The sequence below is a fragment of the Stigmatopora argus genome, chromosome 18, assembly GCF_051989625.1.
Source record: "Stigmatopora argus isolate UIUO_Sarg chromosome 18, RoL_Sarg_1.0, whole genome shotgun sequence".
NCBI lineage: Eukaryota > Metazoa > Chordata > Actinopteri > Syngnathiformes > Syngnathidae > Stigmatopora > Stigmatopora argus.
The window spans coordinates 861,695-878,780 of NC_135404.1; the positions used below are offsets into that span (position 1 = coordinate 861,695).

Here is a 17,086-nt window from a genome sequence, read left to right on the forward strand (position 1 = left end):
AAAAGTGTGACGATCGTAGGGGAGCTTAATTTTTTTTTATTGTTTTCCAGAAAGCCACACATAACCAAATAACCCTTTCCAGGTTCTTTACAGAAAAAAAGTCAGGAAACATATAATAACACTATTAATGAAATAAATAATAACTAAATAACCCTCTCTGAGTTCTTCACAGAAAAAACAGGAAATAAATAACACTATTTATGAAATAAATAATAACTAAATAACTCTCTCTGGGTTCTTCATAGAAAAAAAAGCCATGGAACATTAACTTTCTGTTGTGCCATGCACAATCTTCTCCCTTTGCTCTGAAGTTTATGCACGACACCACAACCGTCATTACAGAATCCCACGTCAACATTTTGCAGCACAGTGCTTGCTGGTGAATTTGGCAGTGGACTCGTAGCGGGGCGGTGAGACCCCTTTTTTCCAACTCCCGGTTCATGCGTCCCATTATTAGACCGCGAGTTTCGGCCACCATGTTAGGAGCCCCGTCAGTCGTGATGCTAGCTAGCTTTGACCAGTCCAGGTCCAACTTCTCCATGGTTTGGCACACTTTGTCAAAAATATCCTCTCCCGTTGTAGTCCCTTTGAGACTTTGGAGGGCTGCCAGATCCTCGCAAATCTCAAAGTTTGCGCTAACTCCACGAATAAAAATGAGCAGTTGCGCTGTGTCTTGCACGTCCGTGCTTTCATCCAGTGCTAATGAAAAAAAGGCAAATTATTTCGTCTTCTGCTGCAGCTGGGCATATACATTACTCCCGATTTCTTCAACGCGTCTGGTCATTGTACTCACCGACAGACTTACGGCATTAAATGCATCTTTCTTCTCGGGACACACCTCCTCCGCGACAGTATCCATACATTTCTTAACAAACTCTCCGTCAGTGAAAGGCTTACCGCTGCTTGCTATCAATTTAGCAACCCAAAAGCTGGCCCGAACGGATGCCTGGTTCTGCTGAGATAGTAGTCCACTTTTTCGCTTTGAGAGTTTGTCTGCTCGTATTTGGCCTTGCAAGCTATCGTACTTGTCTTTGTGACGGGATTCATAGTGTCGGCAAAGATTGTATTCTTTGAATACCGCCACCGTCTCTTGACAAATGAGACAAACAGCCTTTTCTTTGCATTGAACAAAAAAATAATCGTTTGTCCACTCCAGGTTAAATACCCTGCATTCTGAATCAATTTTTCTCTCACCTAACTTTTTCGCCATTATTCCGTTCTCAAACAGGTTGCAGTTTTTATATGCTTGAATAGTCCGCGGTGGTCCCAGGGCTCCGCCCTCACCTGCGATCGTCCAGATGTCTCGGTAACACTGCTCGTGCATGCAACGGTGGACGTGCCCGCCTGCATCAAAGGGAAACACTCTCCCCGCGCGTGTCACCAAAGAAGCAATGCGAAACCCCGCTTCACTGGGATGATTTGTGGGCTCAGCAGGGGTGCAATGAACCAAACACAAGATTAAAACGTCCCAGTCTTCAAGGCCAAATAGGAAAACAAATCAGATAGTGTCTCTGGTATTGTTCAGAGGGCCGGTCCAAATGTGCCGGCGGGCTGCATCCAAAAAAAAATAAAAAAATAAAAAAACATCCGATATCGTCTCTGGTATTGTTCAGAGGGCCGGTCCAAATGTGCCGGCGGGCCGGATCCGGCCCGCGGGCCGTAGTTTGGTGACCCCTGGTCTAGATTCTGGTTGAAGGTATTTTTGACCATTGTTCTTTACAAAACATCTCCAGTTCAGTCAGGTTTGGGTTTCCGAGCATGGAGAGCCTGCTTTGAATCCCACCACAGTTTTTGAGATTGCCATTTCAGAACGTTGTTCGGTAATGCCTTCAGATGCGAGCTTAATGCGTTCCGGGACCCATGGCCCTTTGTCAATTCACTCATATCTCAAATGAATTTTTCTCCATAGAAATGAACTAAATACAAATTAATTTGTTCTCACCCTCTGAAAAAACCCCACTAAAAAACAGGATAAAACAATTTAAAAACATAATTTTATTAGTTCTAATTCACCACTTACTCACAAAGTAACAAATACCTATCTAGAGGTTATAATCCTCAATACTAAAATGTAACATTACTCAGTACAGACAGACAATGTGGACGAGAGAGAGAGAAAGGACAGGAGAGAGACTCGATATCGCGCTCGTAATGTAACATAAACTTTAAATTTAACTTAAATGAACTTAAATTACTATACAAACACTTTTAAATAATTTGTAATCTTACGTTACACTAAATTTGAACCTTCTTGTGCAATAACCGAGGCAAAGATGTTAATATATTCCACCGCTTCTTTCGAGGCAGAACTTCCTGCTACTCCATGCCTCAGAACCGAGTGTTTGTTTCGTCCCTACTTTTCTCGCTCTATCTCTCTCTATCTCTCTATCCCTCTCTCTATCGGTCTCTATCTCTGTCTATCTATCTCTATCTCAGTCTATATCTATCTCTATCTGTCTATCTCTATCTCTGTCTATCTCCCTCTCCGTCTCTCTCCCTCCCTCGCCCTCTCCCTCGCCCTGACTTCGGGCAAAAGGCAGACTACAACCTAGACTGTCCGCCAGTCAGCCGGTAGGACACACAGAGAGACAAACGTCCATCTGCACTCACAATTATAACCCCACCAGCAGGAATTGAGCCCGCGCCTGCCCACACTGATGTCAGGCAGGTGAACCCCCACACCACAAGGCGGCTGAAGTTGTAATGTTGTGAGAAAAAAAGTCCTTATATATGAAGATTATATTATATCAGTTGACCGATGCATTGGGACCCTCCCACAGGACCGAATTTTGTTCCGGACGAGATACGCCGAGGCCATCCACGTGTTGAAATACTCCAGCTGCTCCAGCATCAAAACGTCGGATCACCGGCCTGTCGTTGGTATCTACGGTGTCAAGCTCAAGGCTGGCCGAGATACGTGAGTACTAAACTTTGACTGATACACTGGCTGGCCAGCCGGATGGGTTACTCTTATGTTTGTTTTTTGGGTGATGATCCTTCTTATATTTCGACCGATATATCGGGTGGCCAATATACATGTTCAATATGAGATTTTTTTTCTTTCAAGATTGGCCTATACTTGCTAAATAAATCCACCTTGTACTTCCTGTGTGTGGCTCCAGTTTTTTTTTTTTACCTAGGTCTACAATGTCTTGTGTCTGTCTTGCTACTGCAACCAAGAAATTTCCCGAATACGGGTTGGAATAAAATTCTAATCTAATCTGTAGTAATCCCTAAATTATTGCGGTTAAAGTAGACTAGACATTGCAGGTGAACCACTAGGACACACAGAGAGACAAACGTCCATCTGCACTCACAATTATAACCCCACCAGCAGGAATTGAGCCCGCGCCTGCCCACACTGATGTCAGGCAGGTGAACCCCACACCACAAGGCAGCTGAAGTCGTAATGTCGAGAAAGAGAGAGAGAGAGAGAGAGAGAGAGAGAAAGAGAGAGAGAGAGAGCGAGAGAGAGAGCGCGAGAGAGAGAGAGAGCGCGAGAGAGAGAGAGAGCGAGAGAGAGAGAGAGCGCGAGAGAGAGAGAGAGCGCGAGAGAGAGAGAGCGCGAGAGAGAGAGCGCGCGAGAGAGAGAGTGCGAGAGAGAGAGAGAGTGCGAGAGAGCGAGAGCGCGAGAGAGAGAGAGAGAGCGCGAGAGAGAGTGCGAGAGAGAGAGCGCGAGAGAGAGAGTGCGAGAGAGCGCGAGAGAGAGTGGGAGAGAGAGAGAGAGCGCGAGAGAGAGAGAGAGCGCGAGAGAGAGAGAGAGTGCGAGAGAGAGCGCGAGAGAGAGAGCGCGCGAGAGAGAGCGCGCGAGAGAGAGCGCGAGAGAGAGAGCGCGAGAGAGAGAGCGCGAGAGAGAGAGTGCGAGAGAGAGAGCGCGAGAGAGAGTGAGAGAGAGAGAGAGTGCGAGAGAGAGAGGGCGCGAGAGAGAGAGAGCGCGACAGAGAGAGAGAGCGCAAGAGACCGCGAGATCTCTATCTCTCTCGCTCTCTCTCTCTCTCTCGCTCTATATATCTCTATCTCTCTCGCTCTCTCTCTCTCTCTCTCGCTCTATATATCTCTATATCTCTCTATCCCTCTCTATCTGTCTCTATCTCTGTCTATCTCTGTCTATCTCACTCTCTCTCTCTCTATATATATATATATATATATATCTGTTTATCTCTCTGTATCTCTATCTCTGTCTCTCTCACTATCTCTCTCACTATCTCTCTATCTCTATCTCTCGCTATCTCTCTCGCTATCTCTCTCGCTATCTCTCTCGCTATCTCTCTCGCTATTTCTCTCGCTATCTCTCTCGCTATCTCTCTCGCTATCTCGCACGTGGTGTAGTGGTTCACCTGCAATGTCTAGTCTACTTTAACCGCAATAATTTAGGGATTACTATAGATTAGATTAGAACTTTATTTCAACCCGTATTCTGGAAATTTCTTGGTTGCAGTAGCAAGACACATAAGACGTTGGACTTGGATTACGATACAGACACACTCAAAAATAAATTTTATCTAGCCTTACACTAAACTTAATTCTAATTTTGTTTTACATTTTTATACCTTTCTTCTCCCGGGTTGGCTCTATTTGCCCTGCCCCCACCCTGTGTTTCAGCTGCAACCTATCGAGGGTTGTTTGCTTTTGTCTTCCCTTCAAAATATTCCGAAAATGATGCACACAAATGTCCTCACAATAGGATAACGCACGACCACTTGCCAACGAGAAGTAGTATACTCCTCTCGTACTAGCGAGCAAACTCAGCCACGCGTACACCATTCTGCACTCGGGGAATAAACACTGAAAAATGTACCGCTCCGCCCAGTGCTCGTAGAGACATTTACACGAGGGAGTTGCGACGGGAAAGACACTGCCCATGTTGTTCTCAAAAGCAGCCTCTCGCGTTGGCCACACCTGAATGTATGCTCTTATATTAAAATTTGTCTCGTATTTCAAAGTAAATATTTGCTCGAAATTTTACTCGTATCTCAAATTGCTCGTATGTCAAGGTATTACTGTACTTTATGTCAAACGCAAAAATAGAAAGTTAGAAAAAAGAAAAATTAATGAACTTTTCAGACATAAATCAGACAAAAAAATATTTTTTCAGATTCCAAGAGATAAAAGAGCACAATACTTTATAATAGGCTTCTTTTTTGTAGAAATGAAAACGCCGTTTTATATATCCCAGCATGCACCGCGCAGATGTCAAACACGAAAATAGAAAATTAGAAAAAGGACAAATCAATGAACATTTTAGACATTAATCAGATGAAAAAATCTTTTTAAAGATTCCAAAGGATAAAAGAGCACAATGCTTCATAATAGGCCTGTTTTTTTGTAGAAATGAAAATGCCGTTTTATATACAGTAATCCCTGGATTATCGCAACTATCGCGGCGTCACTACATCGCGGTTTTTTTCTGGGGGAAATTTGTTTTTGTTAATTACATTTTTTTGTAAGTTCATAAAAATGTGAAAATCCACGCTGAAACTCGCAAGTGGAAGCCACTCCCCTGTCCTCGGCTTGCTACTAGAACTCAGCATTGAAGTAACATTTTTAATTTTTATTGTTTTATTTTTTTTAAATAGGGGCGACCCTACTTCACTTTCGTTTATCGTGGCCGTCTGGTCTACATTAACTGCGATAATCGAGGCATTACTGTATCCCAGTATGCACCTCGCATTACTTGATGCCAAACACGAAAATAGAAAATTAGAAAAAGGAAAAATCTATTACCCTATTTTCACGACTATACAGCGCATCGTAGTTTTAGCCGCAGTGTCAGTAACGAGTGCTATTTCTATATTTTAAACACACAAAGGACGCACCGTTTTTATAGATGCAGCCAGGCATGGCAAAACATACACATACATTGCATCATAGGCGCCGTTCAAAGCGGCTGCTTGTTGCAGTAACTCCAACACCCTCCCTCGTATTCTGTGTTTTTCAGCTTTTTTAGAGCTTTTTTATCCTTTATTTTTACGTTTTATTGTCTCTTAAGATTTTACTGTTACTTTACTTTATATATTATATTCCATACTTTAATATTTTAAAACTTTACTTTCAAGACTCTACTCCAAGACTCAAGTTGTGCGAGAGGCAGTCTTTGATCTATTAGTTTAGTTTATCTTTTCAAATTCTGGACATTACATTTTTGACCCACTCAGCCATGCCTCCGCTGTCTTACACAAAGGATCAGCTGTTAGCGCTATGCAACACCTGGATTCCCCTGGACCTGGACCTCCCCGCGGAGTTAAAGAGGAAGAGAAGAGGATGCAGAGCTGGACGAAAATGTCAGGAGAGAAAGCGACGCTTCAGACCCAGCATTCCATCTATTATTATGGGGAACGTAAGATCTCTCCCCAATAAGATGGAAGAGCTAACGGCGCGTACCAAACAACAACGACAATATCGGATAATCTGCATTATGTGCTTCACGGAGACCTGGCTGAATGAACTAACACCAGACTCTCTCGTCTCCTTGGATGGCTTTCAGCTGGTGAGGGCGGACAGAGATGCTGAGGAGAGCGGTAGGAAGAAAGGTGGGGGACTAGCTGTTTTTATTAATAGTAGATGGTGCAGCCCCGGGCATATTACTGTGAAGGAGCAACTTTGCACTCGAGATATCGAGCTAGTAGCTGTTAGCATCAGGCCGTTTTACATCCCCGGGAGTTCTCGCATGTTATTGTAATAACTGCCTATAACCTCCTTCGGCTGATGCGGCAGTCACTCGCGAGCTGCTACACGCTACTGTGTCCCGGCTGCAGACGTCACACCCCCAGTCTCTCCTTATCTCTGGTGATTTTAACCATGCTTCCTTGGCTTCTACTCTCCCCACCTTCACTCAGTATGTGAAGTGCCACACCAGGGAACAAAAAACTCTGGACCTGCTGTATGCCAACATAAAGGAGGCATACAGTTCATTCCCCCTGCCCCCACTGGGCCGTTCAGACCACAACCTGGTCCATCTGATCCCCACCTACATCCCTATGGTGAGGAAAATAAAACCTACCATGAGGATCATACAAAGATGGACCGAGGAGACCAGCATGGTACTGAGGGACTGTTTTGAGACCACTGACTGGGAGGTGCTGTGCAATTCACATGGGAAAGACATTGACAGCTTGACACACTGCATCACAGATTATATTAACTTCTGTGTTGAGAACATTGTACCATCCAAGAAGGTCCGTTGTTTCTCCAACAGTAAGCTGTGGGTCACCAGGGATCTAAGGGCCCTCCTGAACAAGAAGAAGAGGGCTTTTAGGTTTGGGGAGAAAGAGAGTCTGAAAATGGTCCAGAAGGAGCTGAAGAGAGAGATAAGGAAAGGAAAGACAATCTACAGGAGGAAACTAGAGAACTAACTCCAGAGAGGCAACACCAAAGAGGTCTGGAGGAGCTTGAGGACCATTTTGGGCCATGGAGGCAACAGTGACAGAGACCCGGAGTCCGGAGACAGGGAGTGGGCCAATGAACTGAATCAGTTCTTTAACAGATTCAGTCCTGCCCGCACTCCCCTGACCCGCCAGACCAGAAGAAACTCTCCCCCCTGGTTCTCCTCCTCCTCAGTGTTAATCACTCTCTGCATGGCATTTCTGTCTGCTGCCGTGCTTCCAGCTTACCACACTGTAATGCAGTATGCCAGGATGCTCTCCACAGTGGCTCTATAGAAAGTTACCAGAAGCTTAGTGTCTAAGTTGTTCCTCCTGAGTACCCTCAGGAAATGGAGTCGTTTCTGGGCCTTCTTCACTACTGCCGTGGTGTTTGTGGACCAGGAGAGCTTGTCCGTGACGTGGACCCCGAGGAATTTAAAGGACTGGACCCTGTCTACACGAACTCCATTTATGAGAAGTAGGGCCAGATCTGTGCTCTGTTTGCGGAAGTCCAGGATTATTTCTTTAGTTTTTGTGTTGTTCAGTGTGAGGTTATTCACCGAGCACCACGAAGACAGTTTGTTGACCTCGTCTCTATAGGCCGCCTCATCCCCTTCTGAGATGAGTCCGACCACAGTGGTGTCATCAGCAAATTTGATGATGGAGTTAGACTGGTGGGTTGGTGTACAGTCATAAGTGTACAGGGAGTACAGAAGAGGACTCAGTACACAGCCTTGAGGGGAGCCAGTGCTCAGTGCTTCCTAACCAACCGGCCACAAACTGGCCGGTTGGTTAGGAAGTTTTTTATCCAACAGCAGATGGAGGAGGATAGTCCAAGGTGGGAGAGTTTGTCAGTCAGAATGTCCGGTTTCATGGTGTTGAAGGCTGAGCTATAGTCAATGAAAAGCATCCTCACGTAATTCCCATGGTGCTCCAGGTGGCTCAGTGCTGTGTGTAGAGCTATGGCGACAGCATCCTCATTGGACCTGTTAGCTCTATAAGCAAACTGGTGAGGGTCAACTGAGGGAGAGATTGTATTCCTGATATGGCGGGCTATCAACTTTTCAAAGCACTTCATGATCACAGGCATGAGAGCAACAGGCCTATAATCATTCATGCTATCAATGGTTGGCTTTTTGGGGACAGGGATAATGGTGGCAGATTTCAGGCAGGATGGAATGATGGATTGTTGCAGGGAACAATTGAAGATTTTTGTGAAGACTCCAGCCAGCTCGTCAGCACAGGCTTTGAGCACCCTCCCAGGTACTTCATCAGGGCCAGCAGCCTTCCTGGTATTCAGAGACCGCATTTCCAGTCTCACTTCCTGTTCCTGGAACTTCAATGTATTGCTGCAGGGTAGTGGTGGGGGTGTTGAGACTGGGTCTGATTTGTCAGTCTCAAAGCGGGCAAAGAAACGGTTCAGTTCCTCCGCTAGTGAGGCATCTGCGTTAACAGACATATTATTGTTATTGTAGTTGGTAATATGTCGTATTCCCTGCCACATCTTCTTTGGGTTATTTTCTGTGAAGTGCTCCTCAATTTTCTTAGTATATTCTGCCTTGGCATTTTTAATGCCTCTTTTCAGCTCAGCTCTGGCAGCTCTATATTTCATCTTGTCCCCTGATCTGAAAGCGGTGTTACGGCATTTGATGAGTGCCTGTGTCTCCTTGGTCATCCAGGGTTTTTGGTTAGGAAAAACCTGTATATGTTTATTTATAGTGACGTTGTCCATGCAGTTTTTGATATAGGAAAGTACAGCGTCCGTATAGTATATGGAGGTTGTCGTGTTCAAAGAGTTCCCAGTTGGTGCGGAAAAAACAGTCCTGCAGTTGAGAAAGGGCGTCCTCGGGCCAAGTTTTTATTGTCTTTATTTGTGGCCTTGTTAGCCTCTGGAATGGAGTGTATGCTGGGGTGAGGGCTAGACAGAGGTGATCTGATCCAGCTGGGTGAGGGAGGGAAGTGGCTTTGTAAGCATGTTTGATGTTAGAATAAACATGGTCAAGAGTCGTCTTGTCTCCCCTCGTGTGACATTTTACGTATTGGATATACTTAGGTAGAACAGTCTTTAAACATGCTCTGTTGAAGTCACCAGCAACAATAAAGACTCCATCGGGGTGGTCAAGCTGTTGTTTGTTTACAGCCATTAGCAGGAGGTTTAATGCCGTGTTGACGTTAGCATCAGGAAGAATATAGATCGCCGTTACTATGACGACCGTTAGCTCTCTCGGTAGATAGTAGGGCCTACATCGTACTGCCAATAGCTCTAAGTCCGGGGAACAGTGAGTGTCAATGATCCTACTGTCACCACACCATTCATTATGTATGACCAAGCATAGTCCTCCTCCTCTGCTTTTGCCTGTTAGTTCCTTTGAACGATCGTTCCGAAAAAGCGTTCGGCTAGCTAGCGATACCGCAGCGTCAGGGATTTGCGGGTGTATCCACGTTTCCGTGATGAGAATAATATTACAGTTCTTAACAAAGCTGTTGGTAGCAATTCGAAGTTCCAACTCATCCATTTTATGGGTGATGGATCTGGCGTTGGTCAAAAAGATACTCGGAAGCGGTGCTCGGTGTGGTTGTTGACTTAGCTTAGCAGCAAGGCCCGCCCGACATCCGCGCTTTTGTTTCCTTTCTCTCCGCCGCCTTCGCCTCCTTCGACGTGCTTTGAGTGGGCTGACTATCCACGGAGATCCCGGAGGTCTCGAGATGCCCTCGGGGATATCGTAGGTTCGTTGGTAGTTTGTTGTGAAATCAGATATATCGCATCTCCTTCCGATAGCAATTAAGTCGTGGCGACTGTAGGAAAAGTTTGCCTCGCAGATGTTGGTAAATAACGATAGGATTGAGAAAAGAAAACACCAAACTGGAGAGCAAAGAGCCGCTGCACCCGTGTTCGCCGCCATGTATGTGAATATTTCAAAATAGAGAAAAGATAAACAGCTAAAACGCTAAACAAAATGTATTTTGACGTCTATGAATGAAATTTAAGAACAAACGTACGTATCTTGCATAAAACGTAAAAAAACTCTCGTTCTCGTCACTGCACGCTCGGGGCCCGGCCATTTTACCCAGTGCGCTGCCATCTAAACCTAGTTAAACGTCCTCTGACTCGCCAGACGCGAGTAGCCTTGATTTTGAAATAAAACAAAATTCCACTTTGATTTTTTTTCGTTTTATTTCTTGTTAGAAAGTGACAACTATTGAAGTAATATGAACTATCGAAAGAATTGAGATATTTTGAAATTTGTGGCAATATGGCTGCCACAACATCTTAAACTTCTGGTAAGAAAACTGTAATTTCTGTAATTAGAAAGCATCAGGTTCTCATCAAGATAGACTTATTTCTTTTTTCAAATTGAATCATTTGATATTTTGCATTTACAATGACAGGCATATTAACTTCCTTATGATATTGAGCCTAATAATGTGCTTTTGATTCATACAGTATCTCAGAAATACCACGTGTGAGGATTTTTCTTAAGATTTTCCCTTCAAAGTAACACATTTGTACTCCTATTAAAACCACAAATATGGAGGTGAATATTGGGAATCAGCGGGCGGCTTACACGCGAGAAATTGGAAATTTCAATATTTTGAAGGGTGCGGCTTAAACGTGTGTGCGTCTTGTATGCGAGCAAATACGGTATATTTACTTTTTGCTGAGAAAGCAAAATGTATGTTATGAGAATAAGCAAAATATGTCATGGAAGGCCTCACCGTCCCACGAGATAGGTCGCAGGTGTTTGTCTGGAGACTGTCTGAGGCATTTCACCCCTTTACATCCTCCTGTGCTCATATGCCAAATGAGTAAAGCTCATTGTTAATTAGAAGTCGGACTTTAAACACAAATACTCCAACACTAATGCAAACAATATCCATTTTATTCACTTGTTCAGTTATTTCATGTGCTTTAGCGAACACCCCGTAAATATGTAATTCCTTCTGCATACAGTGCCGTGCAAAAATATTTGCCCGCTTCCTGATTTCTGTTTTTTTTAATATTTATCAAGCACACACACACACAGGTTTCAGATCATCAAACCAATTTTAGTATGACATAGAGACAACCCAAGGAAATAGAAAATGCAATTTCGAAGGTTGATTTTATTTACCAAGGCAAAAAAATGCAAACTTGTCTGGCCCTCTGTGACTGCCCCCTGAACCTAATAACGGGATGTGCCACCTTTGTGAGCAATGACTGAAACCAAGCATTTACAATAATTTGTGATGAGCCTTTCACAAGTGCTTTGGGTGAATTTTGGCCAATTCTTCTATGCAGAATTGTTTAAATTCTGCAATAATAAAGGGTTTTCTAGTATAAATCGCCCGTTTCAGATCACACCACAGAATTTCAATAGGATTTAAATCCGTACTTTGACTTGGCCACTCCAAAAACCTTAACCTTGTTTTTTGAGCCCTTTAGAGCTGGACCTGCTGATGTGATTTGGATCGTTGTCATAATGCATGCTCCAAAAGCGCTAGAGTTTGAGTGCATGAACTGAGGGCCTGACATTCGCCTTCAAAATTTGCTGATAGACAGCAGACTTATTTCTTCCATCAATTACAGCAAATCCTGGTCCTGAGGCAGCAGAGCAGCCCCAGACCATCACACTGCCATCCCCTTGCCTCACTGTTGGTATAGTGTTATTTTGATGGAATGTTGTGCTATTTTTTCATCAAATGTAACGAGCTGCACACCTTCCAATAAGTTCAACTTTTGACTCATTAGTCCACAGAATTTTCTTCTAAAAGTGGGAAGGAGCAGAAAGATGGTTTTTGCCTTGGAACTCTGTCATGGATGCCAGCTTTGGCCAGTGTTTTTCTTATTGTGGAGTCACGAATGTTAACCTCAACTGAGGTCGCCAAGGCCTGCAGTTCTTTCGATGTTTTTCTAGGTTCTTTTGTGACCTCCTGGATGAGTCGTCGTCGCACTCTTAGAGTAATTTTCGCTGGCTGACCACTTTGGGGAACGTTTGCCACTGTTCCCAGTTCTCTATATTTGTGGATAATGGCTCTGACAGTGGTTTGCTGGGGCCCTCACTTTGTTTGACACATTGTATTTAATTGTTTTCTTCATTAAACACGTGATGGTAATCGGGTTTGGGTGTGGCCTGTTAAATTGAACTCAGTTTTCCTATAATTGTTATTATTCACAGTTGATGAGGGATTTCACAAAAGGGCCTAATTAATTTTCAAAGAAAGCTAGACAAGTTTGTAATTTTTTCTGCCTTGGCAAATAAAATCATCATTTAGAAACTGCATTTTCTCTTTACTTTTGGTGTCTCTGTGTCATACAAAAAATAATTTGATGGTCTGAAACCTGTGTATATGATAAATATCCAAAAAACAAATCAGGAAGGGGCAAATACTTTTTCACGCACTGTATTTATCATTGACCGTTTTGTGAATGAACACCATACAGTGGTGTATCCCAACACTGTCTTTGCTGTACAAGTGTTTAATGACCCACTGCGACTACCTGCGATGTTCCAACTGGTAAGAATTTGCTGAATGATATTGCTATTTTTCTCCACCAGAATTCCATTGGGAGCGGGCCATTTTGACTGCAGCCTATACCTTGAAGGCATCAAAAGGAGGATCAGCAGGGAACTCAAGCTTAGGGAAGCCAGCAAGAACCAAAGCACCGTCTGTACCATCTCCTGAAATACCAGGGTCACACTTCTGTGAAAGGGATATTTGTTTATTTGCTCATTCTCTCATCTGTCCCGAATCAAATGGATTGGACATCTACTAATCTTAACAAAAAGTATGGAATCATCAGTGTTAAGCAAGCACTCACTCAGACATTTTATTCTGCTGAACAAACTCAGATCACAAACATGAAACTATAATGATGTTTTTCAAAAGTGCAACAGCATGGCTTTCAGAAACACTAAAAGAAATGATTAAAAAAACATTGAGGTTGTCATTAAATGTTAGTTTTATATACCAAGCACTGGGGGAAAAAATCATTCCATTCTGAGGGGGAAAAAAATTAGTCACTTCAGTTTGAGTAGATAATAGGGACACAACCCATTCAAAATTCCTTTCCTTAAATGGGCACCTGCCTCAGATGAAATTTGCTTATTAGTCAGCAGTTAAAACAGTGCGGTGATCACACCTGAGGGCTGCTGGACCAACTCGATTCACAAGAATCATGGCTCCAACAAGAACGATGTGCCTTGAAACTAAAGACAGTTTCTTGAAGAAGATATATGGAATACGGCGTATAAAAAACTACAATGGTAAACAGAACAGTTTGAGCAGCAGTTGATCACGTTCTGAACACGATCGTGGTAACAACACTATGGCGGACATTTACCCAACATACACAAACAGGAATTCGCTGTCACATCCGAAAATTAGACAGACTCACCGCAAAGAAGAAAATGGAACCGAACCACACACGGAAAGGGCAAATGGATCCACAACCTCACATAGCAAGAGCACAGCATACTTACAAAAGAATTACGCCGTCACACCCAGAAAAATACTCCACAAAAATTTAATTTTAGCAATGAATATAGCATGCGAAAAAATACAGGACCCATGACAAAAAGCAGCGCGACACAACGAAATAGAAGGTATAATAAAACGGCCTAAGACTAACACAATCAAAGACAAAGACACCACAATCCTCCCAGCAGATAAAGGCAGAACCACAGTAATTATGGGAGGGGACACATAAACAGGCATACTTCTAGGTACAAAATTTTCAGGTTACGAAAGCCTTTTATTGAGTGCCTCGTGATACAGAAAAGATCCAAGTTACGAAATCCCCCAAAAAGTAAATGCATTTCCTTATTTGTTATTTTATTTTGAAACTATTGTCGCGGATCCATTGCTTCTCACGTTAGAACCTCGCTACACTCTACCGGGCTCTCATTGGCTGTCTCACAACAACCACTATCCATGTTTCAAGATTCTCTTTTACAGACCTGTCAACCTCGGCTAAATGTCTCCCTTATTAATGATTGCAATTCCCCATAGTAAGCAATAAAAACCGTACAAATGCAACGCGGTACATATTTACACAAACATACATGGGGCACACGTTCATTCATTCATTCATTTTCTGAACCGCTTTATCCTCGCTATAAAAGTCTAAAATCTACAAAGTTGACGGCTTTCTGACGCAGACAGGTCAAAGGGGAATGCGCATGCGCGTGCGCATATCACGTCCTATCCACCTCGGCTAAATGCTCCCCTTATTTTCTCATCTCATGTCATTTTCTGAACCGCTTTATCCTCATTAGGGTGGCAGGGGTGCTGGAGCCTATCCCAGCTGGGACACCCTGAATTGGTGGCCAGCCGATCGCAGGGCACAAGATGACGGACAACCATTCACACTCACACCCATACCTAGGGGCAATTTAGAGTGTCCAATCAGCCTACCATGCATGTGTTTGGAATGTGGGAGGAAACCCATGCAGGCCCGGGGAGAACATGCAAACTCCACACATGTTGACGTGACCTGGATTTGAACCGAGGACCCCAAAGCTGTGAGGCCGACACGCTAACCACTGGCATCACCGGGCCGCCCATGACAACTTATATTAAGTATTTAAAATAAGACTAAATACAAATAAAGTGAAATCCCAAGTTAATGCGCTACTCAGCGGGAAAAAAAGACAAACAAGTCATGTAATCACAGCAAACATTATCTCCAGAATTTATGGCATGCCAAAAATTCCTAAACCAGGCACAACTCTCTGCCCCATTGCAGACACTGTGGGATCAGTCACGTACCGTCATACCTCTACTTCTGAATGCCTCTAGGTGCGAAATTTCCAGGTTACCAAACTTTTTATATGCAAATAGTGCCTCGAGATAAGAAAAAATATCCATGTTACGAAAACACCCAAGAAGTACATGCATTCGTTATCCGTTATTTTATTTTGAAAATACTGTCGCGGATGCATTTATTCTCACTTTAGAAGCTTTCTACTCTCTATTGGGCTCTCATTGGCTCTCACAACAACCACTGTTTCAAGATTCTCTCATTTGTACTTTTGACCGCCGTTCGTCTTCATGGAGTTCTGACTGGGTTTTTTGTTGAGTTTTTCAAGTGTGGATAAAGCAACTGCTTCTGTTTTTATCATCATGCATCCCAAGAAAATTACCAGTCTGAATGAAACGAAGTGTTCATCGTGGATGACCAGTTGGTCGAGGGGGCATAAAAGCAAACTCGAGTTAATGAACACTCGACAATACGGGGGAATACAATGAGAAGGTAGACGATGTGGAAGCAGCGAGCATTGCAACAGCAAAAAAATCAAAGAAATGCTGGAGATATTTCACAAACTTCCGGTCTTTGTGGAAAAAAACACTCATCTCAGCAATCATCTTTGGATAGTTTTATTTGTATTTATTTTTAAACGTCCGTCAACCAGCACGGAAGGGCAAAGTGAAACCAAACAGGTAAGAACCAGTAGCGACTAATAAAACGGGTGAAAAATTAAATTCCAAAGAAATCATAAAACGTTAATGTTTGTTTTTGATAAATGTTGTTAATGTTGTTTGAATTCTTAATGTTGCGTTTGTAAGACGTGTGCTTATGTGTCCGTGAGGTTGTCAATGCCTTCTTAGGGTTTGGGGTGGATGTGTGTGTGTGTTTGCTTTTTGCCTGTTGTGTGCCCAATCCACGCGGCTTAACTTGCTCCACACCGCACCGGAGGAACAAAATAGGGAAAAAGCAAACACGCACACACACACACACAAGTCCCCAAAACAAGACAGTGGTTGTGTGTTCTCTCTCTCTCTTGCATATTTTTCCTCTTGATCCAAAGCGTTTCAGCACGGATACATTTTGTATGCTTTTAAGACATTAAAAAATCATTTTCTGTCATTTTTATGTGTCTTTCCTCATCTTTCATTCAATATTGGGACACTTTAACCAATTTTAAAGGGTTTTGTTGGTAGTTGTGTGAGGACGGTGGAACGAATTAGAGAATTTACATATAAAGTACACCTCTACTTACGAAAGTTACGAAAAAACTTCTGGAACCAACTAATTTTGTAATTAGTGGTATTAGGTACCCGGACGTTTCGTCGACGGACGTTTCGTCGAACGGACTTTGGTCGACGGACAATTTGTCGCCGGATTCGTTCTCAAAATTTTGTGGTCTAAGAATGTACTTTAAAAAGAGGTTTAATATCAAGACAGGGGTGGGCAATTAATTTCACAAAGGGAATTAACCTGTGGCTATAATCGTACATATTTACATGTATATGTTCATTAATTTGTATAGTCCCTTTATCCAATAAATAACACAAACTCAAGTGCAGTTCAAATGCAGTTGCCAGACGACCAATCCATTTAAAGTGGAACCTCTGGTTGAAATGTACTGTTGACAAGCGCAGTGAATGAATGGGCTCTTTAACTGCCAATCGCCCAATGAAAATGGATTGGACGCCTATTCCCGTCAATGGCAGAATATGAGTTAACCTCACACACTGACTGTCTAAGCTTTTCGGTGGAATTTTGTCTATTCAATACTGGCAGATTCTTCAATGGACAGCACACCAAACTGACCAGAGGTACTACTACAACATGAAGGCCATGTGTTTATCACCATTTTAATCCGGCCCGCCGACGTTGTCCAAATTATTATAATTTATTTTATTTTATTTTTTTCCCAAGATGGCGCTGTCACGTGGAAGCCAGTGGCAGTAGCTCTGTCCACTCTTATTTGTTTTTCGTGTTTTACAGCCCTTCTATCTTT

At 43.2% G+C, this 17,086-nt stretch overlaps 1 protein-coding gene across 2 annotated transcripts in view; it reads left to right on the forward strand.

Moving 5' to 3' along the window:
- The window catches only part of inpp5e (inositol polyphosphate-5-phosphatase E), a 74,293-nt gene extending 58,084 nt beyond the window's left edge, over positions 1-16,209 (forward strand). For both annotated transcript variants that reach the window (XM_077625258.1, XM_077625259.1), the window contains 2 exons: positions 2,781-2,917; positions 12,899-16,209. In XM_077625258.1, coding sequence (XP_077481384.1) covers positions 2,781-2,917; positions 12,899-13,025 — 264 coding nt within the window. In that variant the 3' untranslated portion in view covers positions 13,026-16,209. The remainder of the gene's footprint in view (positions 1-2,780; positions 2,918-12,898) is intronic.
- Positions 16,210-17,086: the final 877 nt, after the last annotated feature.